This window comes from Melanotaenia boesemani, chromosome 21 (genome assembly GCF_017639745.1).
Source record: "Melanotaenia boesemani isolate fMelBoe1 chromosome 21, fMelBoe1.pri, whole genome shotgun sequence".
NCBI classification, from domain to species: domain Eukaryota; kingdom Metazoa; phylum Chordata; class Actinopteri; order Atheriniformes; family Melanotaeniidae; genus Melanotaenia; species Melanotaenia boesemani.
Genome location: NC_055702.1, coordinates 13,080,076 through 13,106,764, shown reverse-complemented (window position 1 = coordinate 13,106,764; position 26,689 = coordinate 13,080,076). Strand labels below are relative to the sequence as shown.

At 38.7% G+C, this 26,689-nt stretch overlaps 2 protein-coding genes, 2 non-coding genes and 1 pseudogene across 5 annotated transcripts in view; all 5 read right to left on the bottom strand.

Annotated features, from left to right (window-relative positions):
- The window catches only part of kcnh4b (potassium voltage-gated channel, subfamily H (eag-related), member 4b), a 41,730-nt gene extending 32,778 nt beyond the window's left edge, over window positions 1–8,952 (bottom strand). The window contains exon 1 of one of the 2 annotated variants that reach the window (XM_041974929.1): window positions 8,337–8,952. In XM_041974929.1, the coding sequence (XP_041830863.1) occupies window positions 8,337–8,412 (76 nt within the window). In that variant the 5' untranslated portion in view covers window positions 8,413–8,952. The remainder of the gene's footprint in view (window positions 1–8,336) is intronic. The other variant, XM_041974930.1, reaches the window with a different exon arrangement.
- Window positions 8,953–13,971: 5,019 nt separating this feature from the next.
- Window positions 13,972–18,670, bottom strand: ghdc (GH3 domain containing). Its single transcript, XM_041974595.1, has 11 exons — window positions 18,454–18,670; window positions 17,974–18,264; window positions 17,431–17,627; window positions 17,162–17,356; window positions 16,965–17,084; window positions 16,435–16,732; window positions 15,762–15,951; window positions 15,008–15,079; window positions 14,776–14,909; window positions 14,590–14,678; window positions 13,972–14,509 (listed from the first exon to the last, which is right to left on the bottom strand). The coding sequence occupies exons 1-11, from the start codon at window positions 18,569–18,571 to the stop codon at window positions 14,288–14,290; spliced, it is 1,926 nt and encodes a 641-aa protein (XP_041830529.1). The 5' UTR covers window positions 18,572–18,670; the 3' UTR covers window positions 13,972–14,287.
- Window positions 18,671–20,301: 1,631 nt separating this feature from the next.
- trnal-cag lies at window positions 20,302–20,384 on the bottom strand. The gene has a single exon. It is a non-coding gene; the product is annotated as a tRNA-Leu (tRNA).
- A 1,525-nt stretch (window positions 20,385–21,909) lies between these two features.
- On the bottom strand, window positions 21,910–21,981 carry trnaq-cug. Its single transcript has one exon. It is a non-coding gene; the product is annotated as a tRNA-Gln (tRNA).
- A 379-nt stretch (window positions 21,982–22,360) lies between these two features.
- Window positions 22,361–26,181, bottom strand: LOC121632734 (annotated as a pseudogene).
- Window positions 26,182–26,689: the final 508 nt, after the last annotated feature.

The following is a 26,689-nucleotide window of genomic DNA, read 5'->3' as shown; positions in this document are numbered from 1 at the left end:
CTCCATTTTCAATATTTATATCCTGCAAATCCTAAAGTTTTACACAATTTGAGTGTGTTTGGTGTGCCTACATGTAGAATCCTTTAAAAAAAATTGTTTAGACAATTGTTTTAGCTAGGAAGCTATTGCAGTGGTTTAAAAGCAAGTCCAAACAGGCTTATGAGTTTATATTCAATAACTTATCTTAACTTATCATGAAGATAATTTCCCAGGTCCCCTTACATTATAACATCATCTAGGGTTATAAAGGATCATGGACAATGCTAATATATATATTATTTTATAACAGGACTGTCACTGTCATGGATATGTTATCATTTAGTATGTGATAAAATTATGATACAGCAAACAAGTCCACAATAGCTCTCTTTTGTTTAAACGTAATTGTATTCTGCATGCACATATACCACACTGGCACATTTAAGGGAGGAAGACTGTGTCTTTTAAAAGCTGGTCAAATCTGAAAATAGCATCAGTGACTCTTTTTATCTCCTAGCACAGAAAACCCTGCACATTTATGAAAGGAAAACAGATCATTTCATCTGGAATTTATTGTGGCACAACGCTCAGTGTCATAATTTGTTTAATACAGTTATAGTAAATGGGGTTTATGCAAAAAGAATAGGAGATAATGACAATACAATATTGTTTATATGTTTTTATATCAAGAAGATACAGCCTCTATTAAACAAAATTATAAGAATGTTTTGGGCAAAGTACAGATCATGCTATTCTGTGGAATTATTTGAACAACTGTATTTCCTGCAGTGCAACATCACATCTTAGTGTAAGTGTGGTTGGGTTCATACTGTGGGGTGGTCTTCGCCTAAAACCTTAAGAAGATCTCCTACCACCTTTCCTTAACCTCACAATGTTTTCAAATGAGGTCAAGAAAAAGTGCTAAGGAAGGGATGATAAAAGGTTTTTGTTTGTTTGTTTGTTTGTTTGTTTTTTTACTAAGACAGTTCCAATGGTAGACTTTCAACCCTGAAAGAAAATGAAAACCAACAAAGAATAACATGACTTTTTAAAGATGTATTGAAATCTTAAAAAAAATGAAAAGACTTAGACCTTTAGTTCTTGTAAAAAAAAACACACCTAATAAACATTAGCTAATGCTTCCTTTAGTTTCTACAGTAGCATATTTATTTCTTCTCTAATAACTTTGTAAACAAGCATTTTAGAGCCCAAATAAACCAAGTTATAAACACTTTGAGTATGCTTGTGTGTGTCATTGTGACAATGCCTCAATTCTCCGGCTGTAATCCTCTCAGGGATATTGCTTCGAGTGGCTGCTCAGCTGCTCCAGCTTCCTTAATTACACATCCGTGCTGACTCGCTACAACTGTAATCTGACATGATGATGCTACATGCTAGCTCACTACTCCGGCTAACAACATGCAGCCTGCACTGTGTCCATGTGATACATGTTCTTTTGTGTATATAAGACAGATGAAGCCCATGAGCATTGGCCAGCAGCTAATTACCACCCAGCAGCATATAATTACTTATTGTGACATGGAGAGTGTGAGAGCGCATGGTGGCTTGCTCTTGCCAGGGAAAAGGTCACTGGTATGGTAAAGATGCATGGTTGAAATTAATCAATCTCTTACTGTTTTATCTTAGTTACTATAAAACAATGCAAAGCAACACATAGACATTAGTGTTTGTATTAGTGTTTCTTCAGTAAAATTCTGAAAAGACTGCAGCTAGTAGCGCCTTTATCCTGGTGCAAATGCTTCACAGAGCCTTACACCCACTTACACCTAAATTCACACAGCAATGGAGGCGCAGCTGTCATCTAAGGTTGAGACCTGCACATTAGAAACAGTTTATTTCAGTGTATTGCTCAAAACAAAACAAACAAAATCATGCACCTTGGGATTCAACCACCAACTTTGCAATCACTGAAGTATCATCGGAGGACTTTGCCCTTTCCAAATGCTTAGAACTTGTCTACCTGTAAAAACTACACACTACTGGCTGAAAACAAAACAAAACAAAACAACAAAAACAAAGACAGCAAGGGATCCAACTACAAAAGAAGTTCATCTATGCTGTGCCATCTGTCTGCAGAGCTTTAGTCTCTGCAGTTGCCCATTAAGACCCATTCATCAGTTGGGTAACAATGAGCTCCATAAGGTTCAGTCTGACAGGCCTCCCTGTTTACCTCCTTGATTTTTTGGTTGCCTTTTAACAGGAGAGTTTAGGGAGAAAATAAACCTGCTTCTTATCTTTGCCTGCAGCTGCCTTGTGGTTTCGTCTCCCCACAGGGTGAACGCTGCTGTCAGTGTGAAAACGCTGCCGGGGAAGTCATGTAAAGGAGTTCAGGGAAGCGGATGTATGTACAAGTATATATACTGTAGCACATAACATGCACACACACATATACACATAACATGTTTTTTGTTCCAGTTGGACACAGAAAGTTCTGGTTTTCTTCCTGGGATACAACAAACATGTGCCCTGCTGATGAGCAGAGATGAGCTTGTGCAACCTGACCTTTGACTTCTGAGGCATTCTCCTTCGAGATAAAAAAAAATTTGACATGAACATGCACACACAGATAATATAACATCAATAGATACATCAAAACATGACAGCACAAAGCCTAGAGGACATCAACTGAAATGCACACACACTTTCTAACATTTCCTTTGGGGAAACAGGAACACTCACTGACACTGCTATGAGCCAAATACTGTGCTCTGTATGATAAGCTGCTCTGACAACTTGATTACAGTGGAACAGAAGTTGGGGGGAGTGGATATAACTCAGGTGTGCAAATTTCACAAGATGTATTACATTAAATTCAACTTTCTGCTCTATAAATATTGAAGCCAAGCACTACTCAACTGATATTTAGAAAGATTTAAAAGAAAAAAAAACTGTCATCCTGTGTCACTCATCTGGAGATATTACACAAAATCTCCCAGATGACCGCCTGAATCATCGAATTTAAAGCAACAGAATAGACATAAACTATAAGAACGATTGTATACATTTGGAAATTGATTAGTGCATTAGAATGTACAGATTTACCTCAAGGACCACTGCAGATAGTACACAGTTAGTAATGAATCCATACGCATGTGAACGCTTTGTAATTTTGCCTCTGTGCAACTGTAGAATTTATTAATGAATTTATTTAATTAAATATTAATCAGTTTAAAAACTGACTGATTAAAAAGTGTTATGATAAAGTAATATTAGTTTAGATCCAGTACTGAATATGTCTTACCAACTGTCCAACACCTAACCCCAAACTGTGGCTGTGAAGAAATAAAGGTCTTGTGTCAAATCAGTCAGCAAATGCACAGTTTGACCTGGCCATTAAATTAGACCACTGTCTTGTCCCAGTATGGGAGGGGAATATAGTTAATATGTCCAGGCCAGTAACCCTGTGGGTGCTGTGAGAAAAACATTCAGAGCATTATGCTGCTTCTAACTTTCTCTTTGATAGATCATTCTACATGCCAGTATAACTGAATTCACTAGAAAGGAATTGTCTTAAAATTACCTGAATGGTGATTTAGTCAGATGATGCTGCAATTTGAACATCAAAATATTATTGGAGCAAAGCAACAGTCTGGCAATGCTTTATGTGACTTCAGGTTGTATTGGTCATGCCTGGCTAACTGTGGTAGCATTAAGGTGTAACATGGCAGAGTGATGGACAAAGAGGATAAGAGATATGAATTTTCATTCAATTGGCAGCTTCAGATTCAGATCACCTTAAATGTTACACTGAATAGTAGTATTTGGATTCAAATAATTTGCAATCATTGCAATTAAATATGGACCCATAGCCATCACTATATAAAGAATCTCCTCCATTTAGATACTTCATCAGGCCCATATTTAACTATATTGTTTGCTGCTTTTACGTTTGTGTTTTTACCTTCGATTTTGTCAAAAAATAAGACATGACAAAAAAATATATATATTAATACATCAGTGATGGCACTCAAACACTGTTAGTTCTTTAGATAGTATGTTGCTACAAAGCACAGTTATTGGGAAAAGCAGTCTAATTACTGGAGTTACATATTGTGTAAAAACTGGCTTTTTTCTTAGCTGCTTACTCAGCAGCTGTCTTTTGGTTTTCTGGTCTGAAAGAACATTTAGTCTTAGAAACTATTAATATTACAGTTTATGCCTGACACATACATTTTGACCAATTCTCTTCTCTTTATATGCTGCCTTTAGGCAATGATCGGGAAACATGACTTACACTTCTACTGTTATGCTGATGACACAGTTCTATTCATCATTTAAACCTGATTAAACCAATAAGGAGCTGAAGTTACAGCTTTGCCATAGACTCCAAAATATCTGGCAAAAATGAGGGAATAGTATTTGGTCTGGAACATCCTGTTCCAAACTGATAATGAAAAATTTATTACATGTAAGATGGACTATTGCAATGCCCTCTTAGCTGAGTATCCAAGTGATTCCCGGATCATCCCTCCATTGAATGCTGCAGCCAGAGTACTGACCAGTACTGCTAAGGGATCACACTTCTCTGGCTTCCCTGCCATGGTTAATCTATTAGCATAAATTACAGGATTTGTCTAATCACAAACAAACAAAGTCTCTAATGGCCAAGCTAATGGAGGGTAGAGCCTTTTAGACTACTCTACTTTGAAACCAGCAACCTATTTGGGTGCAAGATGCAGACACATTCTCTGCTTTTAAAACAAAGTCTAAAACTTGACTTTTTAAAAGAACATATCCATTGATCCTGTAAGTAATGCACTTTGGGCTACAGCTGTGTTTGTAAAATACTACATAAATAAAGTTGAACTGAGCTAAACTGTATATGAATATGACAAGATGAATGAATTTTAGTATAAGAGAATCTTTAGAAATTTTTTAAAAATCCCATTTCATACACATTTTAGTTATCTAAAATCTTTCCAGAATTGATTCTTGTAAGTGTATACTCTACTGAATAATAATGGCATCCAAGCTGGCTGTCATATCAGAAAACAGCCACAATTGAAAATCAAGTTTAAGTTGAGAATTCAAAGGTAAACTTCTAATTTCTAAAATATGAATGAGAAAATAGAGTAACTTAGCAGCTTAGCATTATTCTTGACAATAAAGCTCAAACATCCGATTAAATTAGCCAAACACAATAAAGCAATTGCTCAAGGATGAAGGCCATGAGGTGAAAAAGGACTGCAGCTGCACAACAGACATAGGTCACTTGTTTTGAAATGTGCCTCTCTGAAACAAAAGACCAGCTGCTTTATAGATGTCCTTGATTTGAAAGCAAGTTCAAGTGTTTTCTCTTTAGCAGAGCATCTTTTAGTGTAGACCAAAGTGTTCAAGCATCATCCATGTCAAGTGGCAGGACCCTGTCACCCGGGCAACAGGAAGGAAGCTATTTTGAGCAGTGGGCACTCTGCCACTCCTCGAGGAGCCACAGCTTTGTGGTGGCTTGGAGAATGGCACAAACTGGCATGTAGTTGCAAAGACGTGTGTTTCCTGCTGCTACCAATGTGGTTTTGTTTTATTTTGTCAGCTGCTTTATAGTATTGAATTTTTAGTTGCAAAGAAAACTGAAATACATAGGTGGTTACAAGTGTCTAGTCGGCAGATTTTCTGAAATACAATTAAACCTTAAATTTGAAATATGTTTATGTTTTTTAACCTTCACAAGCCTAAATAATGATCTTTAGTTTCTTGGCTAATTATGTAACTGTATTTAGAAAATATTAATGAATTTTAATGCCAGAAATACATTCAAGAAAAGTTGGGAGATAAGCAAAAATGGATTTAAAAAATGCAATCAGCTGATTAATTGGTGGGAGGTGTGGGTGGCAGGATTAGGTATAAAAGCATCCACCAATGGCTTAGTCTTTCCAAACCAGGATGGGTTGTGGCTTACCCCTATATCAAATTAAATCAGAGAATCACCAATAAATAAGACAAAGAATGCTCAATGTAAAACTGTAAAGAAAGTTGGTCTTTCAGCATCTACAGTGCATATTAATATGAAAAGTTCAAAGGAGTCTGAGGAAACCTCTGTGCTTAAAGGGCAAAGGTGGAATCAATTGTTGTATGTAAGTAACCTTCAAAACCCCCAGGCAGCTCTGCATGAGAAACCATCATGCCACAACGATCAATATAACAACATGGGCTTAAAATACCTTGTAAATCTATTTTCACTAAAACAGTCTGAATCCTACCACTGAATCCTGAAATGTAACTTGAAACTGGATTTCACAGGAAGGAAACCATGAAAAGGTTAGTGCTAAAACATCACCGTCTCAGATGGACAAAGACAGAAGAACAGGTTATTTGTTTATATGAGTCCACGTCTTTGTTGTTTTTAGGGAAAAAAATTAGTTGGGGTGAATGTACCACTACAAAGACCATCTAGGCTGATAACAGTGATCAGTGTCCATGACATAAATGATTTGCATATTTGAAAATACCATTTGTGTAGATGGATACATTTGAATTTTGGATGTTACCTTTAAGGTGATGTCTTCTTGAGGCAAGGTTTGTTGTTATTTTTCTGATAGACATTGCTGGACCTCATCTTAAAAGACTTGCATGGTTTCATAGATATAATGTGTGTGTGTGTTTGATTGGCCTGCCTGCAGTGCCTGTTGCAAATATATGGTGCCTCATGAGGAGGAGAATCCAACAATTGTGACTAATGACTTTTGAGCAGCTTATTATTATTATTATTATTATTATTATTATTATGTTATCCAAGCAAGAATGGATACATATTCCTCTTTCAAAACTTTTATAATTAGCAACCTTAGTTGTAGACTAATTAAAAGCCATGATTAAAAGAGAGTGATGATACGCAGCAACACGGCATTGCTGGAATAGACTCCAGCCCCCCACAACCCTGAATTGGACTAAACGGTATAGAAAATGGAAAACGAATGATAAAATACAATCAAGCATGTCTCTTTCTCCTAATATTTTAGCATTAATTTGTAAATGTATTTATATTTTCTAAATACATTGAAGTTGGTCAGTTAACACATTAAATATCAAATTCTTGCTTAAAAAAGATGTAAAACTTATCAAAAGATTACACATAAAAGATTTGATAGCATTTTAGAAAAATTTGGCAACTTTCCTGAAAATGGGGGGGAGGGGGGTAGCATTATGTGGTAGTTGGCATCATATAGCTCATAGCAGTGTGGACTCAGCACCACAGCTACAAAAGCAAGTGCTGCAGGACTGAAATGCCACAATATGTGAATGAGTTTGTTGACACTTTGATACCCTAAAGCGCACGACATGTTTGCAGGCATTAATGTAAAAAATTATGTAAAAGCAACAGAAACAATAGTAAGAAAAATTACAGATCATAGAGCTATTTTACATAGTAAAGGCAAATAATAATAAAACGTGTTACACTTCAGAAAGGATGCTGAACTGAGATGGGAAGAGTCTTCTTTTACTTCTCACTCTTTTGCACTGACAGGTCAGAGAGTAGATTCAGCAAGAGTATCCATCTAGATTTGGCAGGAAATCTATATCAAGCTCACAAACTCTTCAGCTGAGCACATGAAGGAATGACCCCATGCCTGTTTTTTGTTCTATTCTTATCACACAAAACATTACACAATTACTTTCAACTCTAGTTAGTCTCTGGATAACAGAACAATTACTTTGGTGCAATATGTCATTCAAGATCTTTAGAATGTGTGGCTCATATCAAGCTATAATTGCACAGTCCACATCACTTATCCAGTAATCCCACCTATGCCACTATGCTTATGTTCCCAGGTGGAGCTGAAACCCATCTCTTAGAATCAGTGCAAGTCAGCTTTTCATTCAGGCTACTGCAGACAACTGAGGGAGGACGGGCAGAATCATCACACGAACAAACATAGACATCTCCATGGCATCTGTTTACAATGAGCTACAACCTCCCTTGAGGGGGCGCAAGGTTCAAAACAAGACACAAGCAAGGCAGAAATGACAATGCTGGACCAGCTACTTCAAAGCTAAATGTGTGAAACAAATCTGAATGATTTATTACGATATAAGTTCAAATAAACTTTTCAATGCTTTTCTGGTGTTTTTTTTTTTATGAGGCAGTGTTAAAAACATGGAACAGGCTGCAAGAGCCTAGACAGGCTAGAGAAAGGCTACACAGCCACAAGAGCATCACTAATTCAGCTTCGAACTACGTTTTAAATATAATAATCTCGTAATGATCTGACAAAGAATAAAGACACAAAAGTCCTCATATTGAACAAGTATATGATTATTTAGGGATTTAAACAATCATGCTGCCATTGTCTGTTCATTTTACAGTAAGTGATCTGAAAAAGTGTTTCTACTGTACTTACGGGTGCCATCAAAGCGTGTAGCAATTGTGTCCAGAAAGGTGTTCTGTGGGGCCAGGAGGCCCTTCATCACAGGCATCTTGACCCAGATGTGGGATGGCCAACAGCTGGCTGGAAGTCACACCATCCTAGAAGCACAATAGGGGGCTCCGGGGGGTCTTAGCAGGTGCAACAGACTTTTAAGAGAGACAGTTGAGTGGTGGACACAGGGTGACACATTTACAGTAAAGGTGGCCACCTTTCTGTCTAGTGATGCTTCTCTTTAGGACAATAGTGCAGCCTGCAAAGACTAAAATAGCTCACTCCACAATGCAGAGGTTTGGGTTTAGCCCAGATAAGGAATTTAGAACAACAATCACAAGCAGCTGCTCAGTCACATGAAAAGATCAATTCCAGGTGATGCTGAGATCCGAAGCTCATAAAATCAGTCAGCCCAGTTGTTGCTTGTCTGCACCTTTCAGTCGTGGAGCTGATCCCAACAGCAGCACAGAAGAAGTTATCTTGTAAGTCTGCTATGCTTTCCATTCATAGGAAGACCATAAATGTGTGTCTACACGTCTAGCATCCTTCAGCTCAGTGATCTGTTAGGATGCTGTGGCAGAATAGTTGCATCTTCTTGAGCTTTCTCCCCCTCCTCGCTACTCTTTCTCTCTCTCCCATCCACTCTGGTGATATGCCAGCCAATGAGATGCTGGCATCCTCTGTGGGGACCCGTTCTCATCTGTGGTGGGGGTATAGAGACAGAGTGAGACAACCGAGGGAGAGGTGGAAGAAAAGAGGAAGGGAGGATTCTTTTGGAGTGTCTGACAGCACCATTACACCCCACAGTGCTACTATCAGCACTTGGCTTTTGTGTGTTGGTCTGCAAATCAAGGAAAGATAGATTACCTCCACGTCCATCACTGAAGGCTTTTGTATCTAGCTGAACTTTGTGTCATTGTGCTGCTTTGCCATAGGTGTGTGGTCCAAGAAAGATTTAAAAGTGGTTTTGGTGGCAACCAAATATTCTGATTATTTTTTTTTTCTTACATGTTCTTGTTACATTACAAAACTGCATGAGTCCTAAAATGGAATTCCCAGAGTGTTGCTGGGTCAGATGTACATGGAGTTGGTCACTGTTGGCCTATCAGCCCTTACAGTAGAATTAAGGCTCTGGGATAAAAGCTGCTAAGAGTGGATTAAAAGGATAAGCCTGGAGATGTTTTCATGAGGACTTAACACACCAAATCTAACTCACTTTGAAACAAGCATATAGCAAGTGAAACACTTCTAGACAGTGAAGATGCTTATCAGTAACATCAGTAACTTTATATTTTTAAAAGAATTAGATCAATATATCCCATTACAGTTGTGGGAATCAGTGAAAGATGACCTCTGCTATTAATTCAATTAATGTGATTGTCATTAAAAATTAAATATTGCGAGCGACATGAAGAAACCTGATAATTAGGGGTCATTTACGTAGGCCCTGAAATGCAAAACATAGCAACATTTTGCTAAACAGAGCAAGGTTGCAAAACACACAACAGAATCTCAGAAAACAAGAGGAAAACAGACAAAAAGCAAAACAGAAAAGTCAGATGTTTTTTTTTTTTAAGTTTTAACAAACTGAAGAAACACAACACAACAAACATGACTCTCCAATAACATGAAAAATAAGAAAATCTAGCATAAGAAAAAAAGGATAAACAATACAACACAACATTTCACAAATCACAACAAACTGAAAATGACACATTATGTGAAATGTGACTTTTCAGGAAACACAACAACAAAACAACATTGAACCAAAACTGAAGCAGCCTCTGGACTGCAGAGCTCCACAAAGGCTAAATGGAATATTCCAGAATGATAAAAAGTTCATCACATTCAACACACACATCCAGTCAGACCTTTTGAGTTATTCTGAGAGAATACAAAAAAAAAAAAAAAAAACTGAAATGAAATGAAATCATAATTTAAGGAAACAAACCATGGTGTGTTTTGTGAAAATCCATTGCCACGGCTTATTGAAGAGGGTTAAAGCAAACAAAAGACTATGTCCATTCTGTTAAGTTAAAATGTGATAAAAGGATTTTTCATAAGTCAGGAGGTGAATTTCTTGTAAAATACAACTGTTCCCCTTTTTTGTCTGTGATAATATGAAGTTGGAGGATGAGACTACCCGTTGTAAAGACTCACTAAGAAATTAGATGAAAACCTGGAAGAGATCTCAACAATGCGTCATTTTGAAAGGTTCTGTGTTTTTCAGGACTCCAGCACAGCTGGACATAACTGTTCAGTAATGACTAAAATACAAATAACCTGTGTTTCTGATGATAAAACTGGAAACAGCTGCTGATCACTAAGATGAGAATAGTCAGGTCAAAGAGGCTAAAATGATTAGTGATGTGTAGGCTGAAATTAATAGGAAAACCTTTAAAAAGACAAATACATTAAGCTAGTTGTCAAACAATAAGAAGCAAATAGGTTCAAACACATCACTAACTAACTGTTAGAATAGCCTGGAGAGACAATGCGGTTAAAATGTACAATTAAACCAGCTGGTAGAAAGCTGAGGGGAAACGCAGTGAAAGTAAAACACCAGCTTGCAGACTGTTGTCCCCCCATCGCGGATCCTTTTCAGGCCTTGGCAGCCATTCACTGCTTTCTATTTTTAATGGCCTCTCATTGTCCTTTCTTCTTGTAGTTCATCCATCTCTACTTGTCTCTAATAAAGAGACTTATTTATTAAACATGCCCACTATCAACTCTACAGTCTAAGATGACTGAGTGATGTCCAGAATGCCAGCTGAAATCAAATCCCAACTACATTGCCCATAATCCTCAGCTTTATCATAAACACATAAAAAAAAAGACTAATTTACCATCTTACTTTTCAATGAAAATCCACTGCACTTATCCTGACTTAAACTGCAACACAGATAAGCTTAATGGCTGGTTTAATTCACTCAACATGCAACTGTTTTTCTCAAACATCCTCCTTCCCTCAGTAAAACCCATTGAGAAATCAGGTCTGTCATTCTTAGATCTTGGCTGTTTACATTAAATTGATGAGTGAGTGAGCAGATGTGTGCCCACGGTGTTTCTGTATCTGTAAATCCTCCAGGCACACAAGGACAACAGGCTTAGGAAGGCACACTATCTAACATGATACCGACCAGAAAAAGAAAACTATATATAATGAATGTTAAAGCAAGGGTGAGCCACTCCAAAGCCACTCAAGTCAAACTAAATTTTTAAAAATTTCATTTTTATGACCAATGCTTTACATGTTTTTTTTGTTTTATTTTTAAGCTGCAATCTTGACTTGGAACTGTCAAAGCAGAATACACAGAAAAGAAAATATCTATGTTTAATGTGTACTTCACATCCTCAAAATATCTTATCAGAAATGCTGATATTTGACATTCGTTTTTACAGCCAGTGTGTTGGGGTTAAAACCCTGAAACTGACTGTCACACACTCACTCGTGAGGTTATTAAATTAGGAAGCCAAAATAAAGCAAGAACAATGTCGAATCTGCTGAAATAGGACGTTACTAAAAATATTAGCCCACTTTGTGAAGGGAGAGACCTGCAGGAGAGTGAAGTGCCATGTAGCATCACAGCACAGTAACAGAGAAGGATCCACCTTTAGGTGCTTCTTCTTTTTTACTTAAACTTTCATATGATTTAATATCTCATACAATGAAAATGGGATGTTTAGTTAGCATGATGTCAGTAATAGGGAAGAAAATGACCTCATTGCTGCATGTACTCATCAAATAACCTCTAAAATGTAATCTACCCTTGGTGTTGTTTGATTACTTTTAATGTTAAGCCATTCATTCAGTCAAAGGCACAAGCTGTCTGAGCTGTAACCAATAATTGTCAGTTTAAACAACCAAACACTTAACTGCACACCCACAGTAAGCAGCATGTTCCAGCTACTGTAACAGTATTAGACTAGCACCTCCTAGTGGTGACAACTAAGTACTGTCACTTGTGGCAGTACTTGAAAAATAAAAGCCAAAAAGCTATTCACTTGTATTAACTTTTACACAAATTAATCTTATAAGCAAACAGCTCTGTTTTTTCTTTAAAGTGAGCTGAACCTATTGGAGGCTCTGAGAAAAATAATCATAATGTAAAATAACTACAGATCGCTTTTACCAGCCCATGTTGTGACTTCTGTCTTCACCAGGATACTAAAGAGACAACAGAGATAACGTGAGAGGCTCTTCTCATATTTATTGCTGGAAAAATTATAAATATATGCAATTATTTATTCAAAGACATGACAACGTCAATATCAATACAGTGTATAAAATAAAGACAGTTTAAACAATTCTTAAGCCATATTAGAAATATTTTATATAACCATCTTTATTCAAGTAATCTTGTGGGTATAGCTCAGTGCAGTGAGGGCTGCAAAGAGCTCTCCATTGGGGAAACCAAACCCTCAGCAGATGGACAGACCAGATGGACCACAATGTAAAAGTTTTGGAACAAGTGGACAGAGAAGTGGTTTGATTGGGGAGTGTAAGAGGCCATCTATGTCAAAGTATACATAAACTTTTACTCAACAGAGAATGACTGAGACATCATCTCTTCCCCACCTACAGCAGCATCTTTTGAGCTATCCAAAGGTGAATAATAACATGTAATGACACTTGTAGTGAAACTATGGACAACTGTCGCTCTAATGAGAACTCAGATGCGTCTCATTGTCGGCCGTAGACTGAAACATCAGTGGTTTCACATGCTATTTCAGTGAAATCTCCATCTATCTCTATCAGAACTCAAGATGCTCTTCTGAATGAGAGCAAACCATCTTCAAGAAAGTAAAGCCAGTTCAGCCGACTCTACTTAGCCAATGTTGGATGAATGAGAAGCTGCATGGGCATCTTCCTAAAGGACATTCTCTCTCATAGTTTTTTTTTTTTTAGGCCTTCCACTTCTTTCTGTCCTTAAACTTTAAATGCACATCATGCTCGGATATGACATGTTTTTACCTCATTGCTCTTTGGGAATCACTTTGTTGGTGCAAAAATACTATTTTATGTTTATAATTAAAAAAAAAACAGCAAATGACAAAAGAAAAGCTTTGAAAGACCTTCATAATGCTTGGCAAACTATTGCTAAGACCACAAAAAAAAAAGATTATGCAAACTATAAAGAAATGTGGAGTGGCATGAAACTTTTGTGAAATGTGTGTATACTTTGTGAAAATGGACCACAAGTTGCTGATAATGTGAAAACAGTTGTGTTAGATCACTTGGACTTGGGCCCAAAAACACAGCTGACTCTACTGATGGTAAACAGAACAAATCTGCATTTCTTAATAAAAACAGATTAGAAAGCTGTTTTCAGCTGCACGGCGGCAGCACTCAATTTATTTTTAGATATTAATGTTGCTTTAATCACAAGTGACTGCACTTAAGGGAAATGAGCATGCCGTTTCAGAACATTCTGTAACACCAAATGCTATCGACGAAAATGTCATTTCATAACAAGAAATATTCATTCGAATGCTTCAGTGTTAAGCAAAATCAGCACAAAGAATTATCTAAATTTTATTTGTATTTTTTTTTATTTAGCTGCCTTGAAGAAAAAATGCTTTCTTCCCATTAGCGGCACATAAGTAGTAGGAAAAAACGAACTAATCAAAGCAGTTGTTTGGTAAAGTATTTATTGCATCTGAGGTTCTGAAAGATTTCAGTTACAAAAACCACAGTAACACTTTCTTTTACACAATTATATAAATATAGTTGAGAAAAAAATGTTTTTAAGAATATTTTTTGTCGCGCTTAATTAAAATCAAACAAACTGAAACATTGAGGATGTCTCTATCAAGGCCAGTTACAGTGTTGATGAGTTTTTTTATTTTCTCAAAGGCACAATTTATTAATTCTGTCATAAATAGTTAATAAAACTGGGCATGAATCATTCAGTCAGCTCATAAGTCTTGTCTCAGGAGACTGTTTTTCCCAACAGGAAGTTTGCGTATTCTTTCCTGCGTAGCACGCGGTGCATTTTAAAAGTGTTGGGTGAGGTACTTGTGTAGGCCATCATCTGCCTACGAAGCTCCTTAAATGCACCCTCTGCCACCAGCTGGACTCTCATTGGACCGATGCTGCCTTTGATACGGAAAGACTTGTAGACGGCAGAGTCCTGCTGGAGGCAGATGTCCAGCTGTAGAGAAGGAGAGGCAGATACAGAAAATAAGGAAGAATTTCATGAAGAAGAGCTTTGGTTATTAGGTTTTGTCTCACCTTATATCGTTGTTCCTCTGTAAGATTTCTCACACCTTTCAACTCTATAAATACTTGATAATGAGGGTCTGAGCCACCTATTAAATCTCCTGCAACACCACAGAAAAACCAAGAGTTTGTAAAGACGGTTTAGGGTATTAAATTTAAAATTCTACTAGACTGAGGAGTACAAGCAAAGCTTTTTACCCAAGATGCCGCTCTCAGCACAGGAGTAGTCGACCAGCTGAGCTCCAGGCCACTGAGCAACTGCTTTCTTTAACGCACCGAGAAACAACGCCTCAGACACTTTCTCCCCTCGAACGTTCAGCATCTGACCCCGCCTGACAGGACACAGAGGCGAGGTAGAAATGATTTTGTATATTGTATATGTACATTTTACAAAGCTTGAGCTGTGCTGTATATGTACTTCTAAAGGTACCTGTACTGAAACTCCACAATGGGACAATGGTTGTGGAATCCAACAACTTTCACAATGTCTCCAATGCGATATCTGTAAGAATAAATATCAGTGTCACATATAAATCTGTCCAACACATCAGTTTTCATAAGTTAGTTATAATATTGCATTTTAATTGCCCATAATATTTCCTAATGAACTCAGAGCATACGTCTTAATTATTATTCTATAGGATGCAGCTAATTTTTATCAAGTGCAGTCAAGCAGAATATCAACACAACCCTAGTAATGTTGACAAAGCAATTCGTTTTTCCACAGAGTTTTTTGTTGATAGAGTTCCATTTAGTTTGCATTTACCTTTATAATCAGACTGAACAACCATCTGACCATTGAGGCTACGAACAACAAGAGAAAAGGTTTGTTTGGATCTTTAAGAACCAATATAAAAATGGCAAAAAAAACACCTTGATTTTAGCTTTTAAGTCTTGCCTTCCTTCTACAGTCAAATACATTTTCTAATTATGTCACTCTGTGTCCAGCCTACATTGAGTAAGGTTGCCCCAATCAAGAGATTTGGTCTCAGATACTGAACCAAACACGTCAAGACCAAGTTTTGGCTGATACCAATGCTTATATTGGATTACATCATACAGCTGGAAAATACACACCACAAGTATACCAAAGTTTCATATTAAAGTTAATGTAGTACTGCCCACATTTTACTACCAAAACCATGTAAAGGTTCAGTTCCTTGTGTCTGTAAACAAACTCAGACCTGAACAGTCCTGAGGCGTTGGTGATAACAAGCTCATAGCTTTCTCCCTCCTTCACCTCCTCCATCAGCAGGGTTTGTGGCGTCTCCACCTCCAGGCAGCTTTCAGGCAGGAACTCACAGAACATTGAGCGCAGACACAGCAGATAACGTCTGTTTGACTCATGAGGCCACAGGTTCACCCCTATCAGACCTGCAAGTGCCCACAAATACTCATCAGAGCATATACTGACCTGAAAATAGTTGTAAACAATACAAAATCTTATGTAGTTTTTGTGTTTAATGTCTAACTCTGCCATTTTTAAGTTTAATTTTATGTTTTATCCTGTAAAGCATTTTGGCAAACTTCTGGTTTTTAGATGTGCTTGATAAACAAAATTGACTTTTGAATGATGTTGTGTTTAATATTGCTTTAAATTTACTTTCTTGAATTTGGCTGACTGATAACTTATTGATGCTATTTTAAATAAAACAACTGATATTTTCTGCAATCTCAGTGAAAGAGAACCACGTTCCAGGTAGGCCAAGTGAGATAGATTGAGACCACACACTTCTGGTACTAAAATATTAGCTAATTTTATCATTTTTAGTGTGGTGGTTCTGGACCAGGACTGGAATTGGACTGAACCAGGCATTGTGAGATGAGCTTAAGTATGTTGTCCATACTTGTTCTTACCTTCTGTAGCAGCATAAAATGGTGAATAGAAAGGCACTCCTTTGCAGTAGGTCTCCCTTAACATTTCACCATAGATCTGATTGGAGCCTGAGTCCACCGCCAGTACCAGGTTGAGCTGAGGCCACAACCGCTTGGCAATTCCTCTAAAGCCCTCCTGGAAGTGGGCCCGGAGTTGAGCAGCCCTCTGTGGCTCTGGCTTCATTAGAGCCTCGAGACTGGCCCTCACTTTGGGATCAAGTGACAGAGCACTGCTGATTTTTCCTTGTTCAATATCGTCCACCAGCTCCTGCCAACGGTCCTATGGGATGGAGACTTTTCTCTTCATTTCTCCTAATATAAGAATCCATGCTTTTGAAAGAAACTTGTATTTTCTACAATCACAGATGTCACATTTGTAATTTAATTTGTAGTAACTTTTTCCAGATTGCCCTGCATTTCATGCATTGACATACCAAAAAATACACACAAAATCTAATGGAAAAAAGTAACTTGGTATAATGTACAGTATTTAATGATATACAATCATGTACCTGTAGGGCAGTGAAAGCATAAAAAACTGTGGACGCAAAGTTGGACTCCAGTGTTCCCACACTGGGATCTTTTAGAGCAAACAGGAGGTGCAGATACAGAGTGTCCTTCTCACTGTGAACCTGAGAGAGAAGAAAACATTAAAACCACAAGTATACAGACAAAGAGGCTGACCCCTTGTTAGCTTTGTTGGTCATACCTCGAAGGCGGGAGCTGGAGTTGTGTAGAGGTTGAGCATGTGGCGAGAAGAGGCAGGCGTGGAGGAGTTTGGCCCAATGAGAATGCCGGCCTCAGACTGGCGATATGTTGGTGTGTAGAAGAACTTTGTGGTGCGCTGAAGGCTGTCGGACCCTGGGAATGCCTGTCTCATGGCATCTAAACATACAGTCACCCCCTGATGGAAAAACATTTGTTATAAATTTACATGTACAGCACAGAGAATATAGTGTGTGATAAACACATTGCCACCTGAAGGAAGAATTCAGTGTTGGTGTCCTTGGTGCTGAGCAGCATGGCGCTGGGTCCTGATGTCCCGGAAGTCATGGCCAGAATCAGCGGTTTTTCAGCAATAATCACCTTTTCTTCCCCGGCTGCAATGCGGCTGATTAGTTCTCGATAGTGCCCATATGTGGTTAAAGGGTGACGTACCCGGAAACCTTCAGTGTCTAACAAATTATTATAAACAGCATGATTAAAATATTCCAATATACATTTGTGCAGAGTTGTCAGGAGTTTTTTTCTGGAACATGTCTGGGGTTTAGACATTTAGTCAAACAACAAAGAAATCAAGTAATAAACAAATACAGTAGGGAAATAATTAGTTTTAGCTTTATTTAGATAAAGGCATCCAAATGTTAACAAGAGCAAATAAAGTAAACCAAACAGGAAAGGGGAGGAGCTATAGCATATAGCTCATAGGCAGCAAAGCAGTTACATCACTTTGGACCTGTGCACCAGTTTCCCACCCATGAAGACATTGCATTTTCACAGATCCGCTGTTTCTCTCCTTACCTTTAATAGAGTTAAAGTCGTACTGTTGACCATAATATGTGTCTGAATTTTTACGAAGTCGCTTCAGCAAAGTCTCCTCCTGGACTTGCTTCACCTTGAGCGTATCGGCTTCGAGTTTCCTTCTCTGTCGCCTGCCCAGCCAGCCCACAGCTTTCACTGCGATATACTGGCTGCACAGACTGCCTAACGTCCGGTTTTCACCCTTTATCTTATTGCTTATGTCTCTCCAAATCAGTGCCATCCCGGCCAGAAAGCACGCACCGATGGCCGTGGTTAGAGGGGGTGGCATGGCTGTAAGAAAAAAAAACACAAGAAACACATGGGGTGGGGAGTCCAGCTGAGGGCGCTGTTGGTCAACATTACAGTTACCTGTTTCATCTACTTCCGAGACATAATGCCTCAGTAGTCCAAGAGGATACCGTTAAAGTGGCCCTCGTAAAATTACACGCAACTTATCTTCATCACAATTAAGCAACTCACCCAGGATTTGTCCGTAGATGGCGAAACCTACCGATAAAACCACAAAACAAAGTAGAACTGCGCCGTGAAGCCAGGAAAAATGCATTTTTGGCAAATGAAATGTTCTCGTGTTCGTCATTTTTTCAAAGTTTACATTTAGACTAAGTTTTAGTCTGCATTTATGTAGCGGAGGAAGGGCCTTGTTGTTTAGCACCCGTCTGAGTTGCTTCCGCGTTTGGGTCACGGCGTGTCCCGGTGATTGGTGGGATTTACGATGACGTAGATCAATCTACTCCATGTAACCAATAAAGTATTTACGTATGAACGTATTTTCATTACGTTAATGTATATTAACGTAATGAAAATACACCGAATTTTTCAAAGATTCCGGTAGTTTAATCTGTCAAAAATAGTAAATTCACAAGTGGTTGTGCAGAAAAAAAAATTCATTTGTGCTGCTTTGGTTTTTAAGATATTAAAACATGTTTTTAAGGTCAATCCAAGTTCACCCAGCCCTCCACATTGTCCAAATTGAACAAAAATGGTCTCAATCGCTTGTGCTGCGTTAGTGCTGGTTTGTGCTGAAAAAAATTTCGTTTGTGCTGCTTTGGTTTTTAAGATATAACAAGTTTATTAAGGGGCGAAGCCCAGCTCCTGAAAAACAACCCTAAACCATAATCCCTCCCACACCAAACTTTACACCTGGCACAATGCAGTCAGACAAGTACCCTTCACCTGGTAACCACCATACCCAGACTCTTCCATCAGATCATCAGGTGTGATTCGTCCCTCCAAAGAACACATCTCCACTGATCCAGAGTCCAGTGGCAACGTTTTCTACACCAGTGGCTCCAAAACTACTTTTTGGGGGGACCCCCTTCATGCATATAATAAAGAGCCATGGACCCCCTTCCCCACCCCGTGCTGAGACCATGCTTAGTTTTATGCTTTCAAAAGTGAGATTGTCTCCATAAATAATGGATTCTGGCTGAGTCCTATCCTTTGATAAAGCCTAAGTTAAATTAACAACATACAGCCTTGCTTTTTTTTTCTTAAAATAGGGACAATGTGTGGACATTAATCACAATGGCTCTTAATGTTGAAAGTCCCAGGGACCCCCTGTGCTCATTGGGGGACCCCCTTGGGTACAAATTGTAACTACTAAATCAGCATCCAACTTAAATACCTATTATTTTTTTAAGGTTACACTTTTAAAGCTTTATAAGAAGCTACAAGCTAAAATACTATTATTTTATAATAATGTCTGCTTTTTAGTAAATATGAACAGTTTCATAATTCTATTAAAATGTTAGCCTGTTGTTTTACCATAGCATCCACTTCATTACTTTAAGCATTTATTTATGTTTAACTCAGCATGACACCTTGGTTTCATTAAAGTAAATGTGCAGGTCAAACCGTTTATTTCCAAAAAGCTAAACAACCTATTAGATTAACCTAGATTGATATCTTATGTACCTTTCAGGTTGTGGGGGAAAATAGTGTCAAATCATTTTAAATGAATCAGTAAAACCTTAATTTCTATGCCACTTTCAAGTTGACAGTTATAGTTGACAGAATAGTTTAATGGTATTAAAGAATGAGATTCCTCTTCAATACTTAGTGTACGCCATTCCTTTGCAAATGTTTGTAGAAACAGTCTACATGGCTTGGTGCTTGATTTTTATACACCTGTAGTCATGGAAGTGAATGGAACAACTCATTTGAATTATTTGGATGAGCGTGTTACTTTTGGCAATAGAGTGTCTTTCAACTCTATGAAATGGTCAGCAATTGTCTGAAAATACTTCTTTTATTAGACTTTGGTCTGATTATTTTGGATGGCTATAAAATAAAAAAATAAAAAACTCATGTCAGAAGTGGGATTCGAACCCACGCCTCCAGAGGAGACTGCGACCTGAACGCAGCGCCTTAGACCGCTCGGCCATCCTGACAGTGGTGAGGCAGGTATTTCCCTCACATCACAAAATGAAGAATCATCAGGGGAAAATGTTGAAAATGTTGAAGTTGGATGGTAAGTGTCCGCACATTCATGACAGTGCTAAACCATTGAAACGTACCTGCAGAGAAACGTACCAACACACAAACATCAGCCACATCTAGTCAGAAGCGGATGAAGAGACGAGCACGTTTGTGAGCATGCAGGTATGAACGTGCGTGTGTGGCAGTGCAACAAGGAAGAAATGTGTGCTTGCAAGGGGGCTGTGATCACGCCGCACCCCGAAGTGTCAGTGGGGAACGGGGCGGAGCCCGAGGCCCCAAAGGCCCAGCAGGTCCACAGAGCACCAAGCCCAGAACAGCCAAAGCAGACAGAACAGCGGCCCAATCAGACCAGAGGAGAGGGGCCCCCAGACCAGAGTTCCCGGCGCGACGGGGCAGAGGCACCGGGCAGCCCAGGGTGACCGTGAGCAGGCCCAGTGGGGGATGCGGCGCAGGCCACACAGAGGGCAGGCACCCCACAGGTCCAAGGGCCACCCATTCCCGCCCGCCGAGCCCCGCCCACGAACCTGACGGGGCCCGACCACCCCAGGCAAAACCACCGCGGACCACACCATCCCAACGCCAGCACCCCACACAGGACTCCAGGCAGGTACTGAACCTCCACCCCCGACAGAGTTCGTTCCTGGGCACGAGGGCGTAGGAAGACCCCCGCCCCCCTGTCCCCCCGCCTGAGTTGTGTGTGCATGAGTGTGGGCTATTTATAAAACAATTAAAAACTGGAAGGTGCCATGAGATGGTGGTGGGTCTCACTGCTGCCAGGCAACAGGACCCCCTCAGGGCTCCCTCGGTGTGTGTGAGTGTGTGTGTTATGTGTGCAGTGCAGTACTGTTAATGTGGTAGTGTCTAACGTGTAAATAAGTGTCTAGTATAAAAGATTCCGGTATTTTTAAAAAATAAAAGACCCCGTGCTGATGTGCGCTGCTGAACCATTAAAACGTTACGTGTTTAACCGGTCAGGGGGTCTCGTTTTTTTCTTTTTTTTCTCTCTCTCTTTCTCATCATGGACGACGAGATTTTTATCCTGGAAGTGGAGAAGGTAGGAACACAACCATGGTGCAGCCGTGACGCACACGCACCCGGTGGAAATTAGGGGTCAACCACTTGTGTTTTTTGCGACAGGGTCATCTACTGGATGATTGTAAAAACCGCAACTGCATCTCTGGAGCAGCAGGTTCTTCAGACCGCAGACGAAGTTATAGTTTTGAGACGAAACTGTCTGGAAAACCGAGCTACAAAATCAGCGTCAAACTCAAAGACCTTTACACACAGACACACACACACACATATATATAAAAAGAGGGAGTTGTCAGGTGGTCCAGGTCTGCGGGGGACCGGGTCTGCAGACACACATGCTTCTCTTGGTTGGCACGATTGGGCCTTAATGGGTTAAATGGATAATTGCTCTTCACGATCTCCTGAAAGAGCTCCGTAAGTTTTGCTTGACTGACTAGAAAACCAAGGTCCCACCGAGATTTGAACTCGGATCGCTGGATTCAGAGTCCAGAGTGCTAACCATTACACCATGGAACCCGCTACTGAGCGTAAAAACGCTTAATTTTTTCCAACTCGCATGAGGCAGGTAGTTGTGTTATGATTTTTGGTATATTTATGGATGTGATCAAACATTTTAATTACTGTAGTATGACTAACACACTGTGAGGGGATCACGGAAACATGATGTTCCACTAAGATCTCAGTATGCAGGATTTAAGACCAGAAAGCTAACTTGTACAGTACAGAATCCATTCTAACTGCCCCTTATCAAGGACTTCATACATGACAACATTATCATGCATAGTAGCTATACTGAGCGTACACCATGGATTGCTGTGAGGTTTTATTAAGTATTTACAAATGTAATATGGAAGTTCTATCAATTTTTAATCTTTATAATTCATAGATCTGTCACAAATATCTTAAAATTTCATTAGCTAATTTTGCACTGGTTATCGTTATGGTAATTATATATTAGTAAAGGCTGACTTTAGATGCACAGCTACTCAAGAGTATCAACATAGCAAACATCAGGTGTCTTCTTGTCCTGAGCAGAGCATGTCATGCATTATGACTGTTTCTCAGTCCACAGACACTCCTTCACCAGCTCTCCTCCAAAGAACCTGCAAAACAGAGAAAACAGTGTTGCCTGCAATGCAGGATTGGGCTAAAAATTCTCAGAGATATTTGTGTTTTGCTCACCTGTTTCATTTCCATGGTGACAGCTAATAACATAAAAAAAGGCATCAAATTATGTGATGCATGAGAAATACAAATAATGCACATTGAAAGCCTTTCTCAGATGACAATTTTTGGACTAACCTGACCATGGAGTGGAAGGTAGCACCAAAGGTCCATCCACAGACACACCATAGAGCAGCTCAACCAGCCAGGACACCTCATCTAGGTTGTCAACAAAAACCTCCTCTGGCTCATCAGCCCACAGCTCTGCCTCTATCAGTATAAACACACAACTCAGTTTGATTTTAATAAAAACAAAATTGATTATTTTATAACAACTTTATCATCATTATTATTATTATTATTATTATTATTATTATTACACCAAAAACCTGAGTTAGGCAAGAATTTATAACCTGGCAATTAAATTAAAAATAACGACTAAATATGCAATAAAACTATTACAATCTCATAATTAGTGCACTACCTCTCTCAGCCTGGCATGATGGAGAGCCTTCATCCTCCACCTCCTCCTCCTCTTCCTTGGCCCAGACTGTGGTTGTTTCCACTTCAGCACTGCCGTCAGAAATGGAGGATGTGAGGTTGTGGCAGCGGAGTCTCTCTCTTAAGTATGTGGTGTCACAGATGTAAGCCTCTTTATATAAATGACTAGCTGGTGAGACATAGTGACAAAGACACGTCAAATTAATGAACAAACTGGTCATGTTTAAACAATTAATGGGATTTTAGGTAAGTTTGCTGACTTTGCATGTCTTCCAGCTGTTGGATATAGCTGATTGCACTCCTGGTGTTGATATGGAGTCGGTGGCTGTCACTGAGGTGTTTCAGGATGTGTTTAGAGTGGAAGGCAGAATGTGTGTGATACACCAGCTTAGGGACACACTGAGAGGCCACTGCAGTAATTTCAAACCTGCTGCCCTGAAGAGCCAGAATGAAACATGCATCAAAAATCTTGAGCTCATTTGTGAGATTATGTGAATAGACTTTAATTGTAGGTGTGTACAGACTGACCTGGAAAGTGAAGCGATCGATATCCATCCAGGAGAAGTCAAATAATGCACATTGCTTCCCTTCCACTTCCTTTGAAAACATCACACCAGTTCATGTAGGCAAATCAGGAAAAATCAGGAGTACACTGTATATATATTATATAAATTTACTTGCAAGTCCACTATCATGCAAATATATTACAGTATGTAAAATCCCTACTTATGTAATAATACAAGAGGTCTTACCTGATAGATGCGGACTCCCGTCACTGACACACCAAGATGCATTAAACTTCTGCTCTCCCTTTTCTTCTGCACATAAAAAACTATTAAACACCATGAGCATGTAACAAAAACACAGCTGAGATATACAGCTGAAAATGTGCAGCGTTTTCAGCTTTAATTGGTTCTGCAAAATCAGAACCAATTAAAGCAAGTTTCCCCCAAAATAAAATCAATACTGTCAAATGAATTCCACTTCAGTAAATGGTCTAGTTCTAACTTTAATGGGTGCAAAGTTTTGGGGATTTCACTGAATGAATATAAAAACAGAAATTAGACCTGTCTGATCCTGTAGGTGGTTACCGCTACGTCCTGCAAGCTGCTGGTTTCTTTTATAAACTGCAGGATGGCTTGGGAACGTGAAACGCCTCTCAGCTCACCATGCAACGCTGGGCCATGTTGCAGAAGGTAATCTCTCCCTCTGCGTTCTATAAGCTGAAAAAATATAATAATAATAATGTACATAGAGTACATTATAAAGGTTAAAACAAAACAAACCAAAAACACCAGAAAACACTAAATTAAAACATAATATTTTCAGAAAACCCAACAATGACACTGACAAGACAAATCCAAACTGATAAAAGAGCACATTTTTATATTTTTTAATCTGTTGTGTTTGAAATGCTATATTGTTTTCTATTTTGTTGTGTTTTCTGAAATCTACTTTTTCATCATTTTTTTTGTTTGTTTGTCTTCTAAAATCTCAGTATTTCATTTCACATTTATGTTTTCCAAAAGGTTGCATTTTCTCTGCTGTTTAATTCAATCCAGCTTTATTGGTCTGGTACCAATTCACAACAATATTGTCTCAAGGCACTCTTAGAGACATGGTCAAATTCAGCACAGTCCAATGATTATTCAATTAAAACAAATCCATTAAATGATCCACATGAGTCCAATATATATATATATATATAGTGTGTTTCTTTAATATTATTTACTTGCATTTTTTACTTTAAGAGTTTTGCAATTTGGCTATTTAGTTTTGTACCCATGAGGGGAAGTAATCTTCAGGAAGAAAGTAATCTCTGTTTCTCGCTCCCTGCTTCTCCTCTCGCTGTTGCAGATCTCCCACTTCAGCTTGGAGTGCAGACGCTGCCAGCTGGAAGAACAGAACCTCCTGATGGCGGCTCTGTGAGCGCAGGACCTTCTGCCTCAGCTCAGTGTAGTAGAGCTGTTGCATGTTGCTACTTCTGGAAGAAGATGAGATGATAACAGGTGATATCTTGCCTTGTGAACTCTGCCATTTATAGAAAAAAGAGTTACAACAGGACACAAACTTACAATATTAGCAACCCATTTTCCACATAAAACTGCACCCTCAAAAATAAGATGAATGGGACCTAAAGGTGGAGAATGAATTATTAATTTTATTGCTTGCTTAAAGCTTTTCGTTAATATCCAGAGGCTTAATTAATCCAACAAATAAAGTGAATCATGTATAAAAAACAAACTAACCAATAAAGATCCTCTGTTCCATCTTTTGCCAAAGTACTTGCTCAGCTTTTGGTCCAAATTGAGAAAGAGATATTCATTATCTTAGAAAACAAAATGCACATAATAAATCAAAACAGAGAAACCTCTGTGAGATTGCATGCAATCATATTGTAAACATGCTTTTCCCCACATTGCCATGACAAAGTTCACTAATCACTGTCCTAAATCACAGCATTCCACAGTAAATGAAGTAAAAACAATTCCTCCTGAGCTCCCACACAGACACTGACCTCTGAGAACAGCCAAACCAAACACTTGGAGATCACTGACACCAAGCTGCCGCAGTACGCTGTGCAGCACATCCTGGCCTCTCGCTCTCACCTGTGAAGCAAACATCATAAGACACAGAAAAGATACAACAAGGAAAATACATAATCTGAACACATTAATAAGATTATACAAAAGAAAATATGATGGCAACTACTTTTTACAGCTGTCTGTAAATTGGGGTTGCAGACAGCTGTGTAAAGTATACACAGTGTACACAGAACCAAAATAAAAAAAACACACACACACACCTATATTTACATATATACAAACCAAACCAATGAAGTTACATGAAGTACTATAAGCAAAAACCCTGTGTGATACAGGAACCTGTTAAAATGAGATTTAATTGATGTTTCTTATTTCCAAGTGATTTATGACAGTATTCTAAGTAGTACAGCAGAAAAAAATCAAGGCCACTCACCCTGACAACACAGTCCAGGTGCTGCTTGGTGGGTAGGAGAACACATACATGCCGTGAACTTTTGGTCCTCATTGTCACAAAAGCTTCAGTTTGTCTCAGCCTTCCTTATATCCTCCTTCTGTCCTCTCAACATGCCTGCCTCCCCTCAATCTGGCACTGAATGACATGTGGGAAGGAACCTAAAATCAACAGCTGAGACAAGAAAAGGACTTTTATGACTTTATTTTTCGGTAGATGAAATGTTTTCTAAAATGAAAAGTTTTTATTGCATTAGCCCTGGGGAAATGAAATGAAATTAAATTTTGGGTGTACCCAGGTCAAAGCTATAAAATGTATTTCTTCCACTCCAGCTTTATACAAGACAAACCATCATTGACATTAACTTTACAATAAATGCAATACTAATATACAAAACATGGATGTGCACATCTGCTTGCCAATAAAATTAGTCAAGTCTGCATTTATTGTCTTCTGTTTATTCTTTTTCAAATATATTTCCGTGTAATTTTCATATTACCTGGTGGAACAGGTACAAAAAACATTTTGTACCTGTAAAATTTGAAAAGGACTAAAGGGATGG

Coding starts and splice junctions, on each gene's coding strand:
- ghdc (XM_041974595.1), bottom strand. CDS start 18,571: ATGACGAACACGAGAACATTTCATTTGCCAAAAATGCATTTTTCCTGG. Junction 16,733..16,964: donor ATGCTTTCACTGCCCTACAG/GTACATGATTGT, acceptor TCCATCCCATAG/GACCGTTGGCAGGAGCTGGT. Junction 14,679..14,775: donor TGCTGAGAGCGGCATCTTGG/GTAAAAAGCTTT, acceptor GTGGTGTTGCAG/GAGATTTAATAGGTGGCTCA.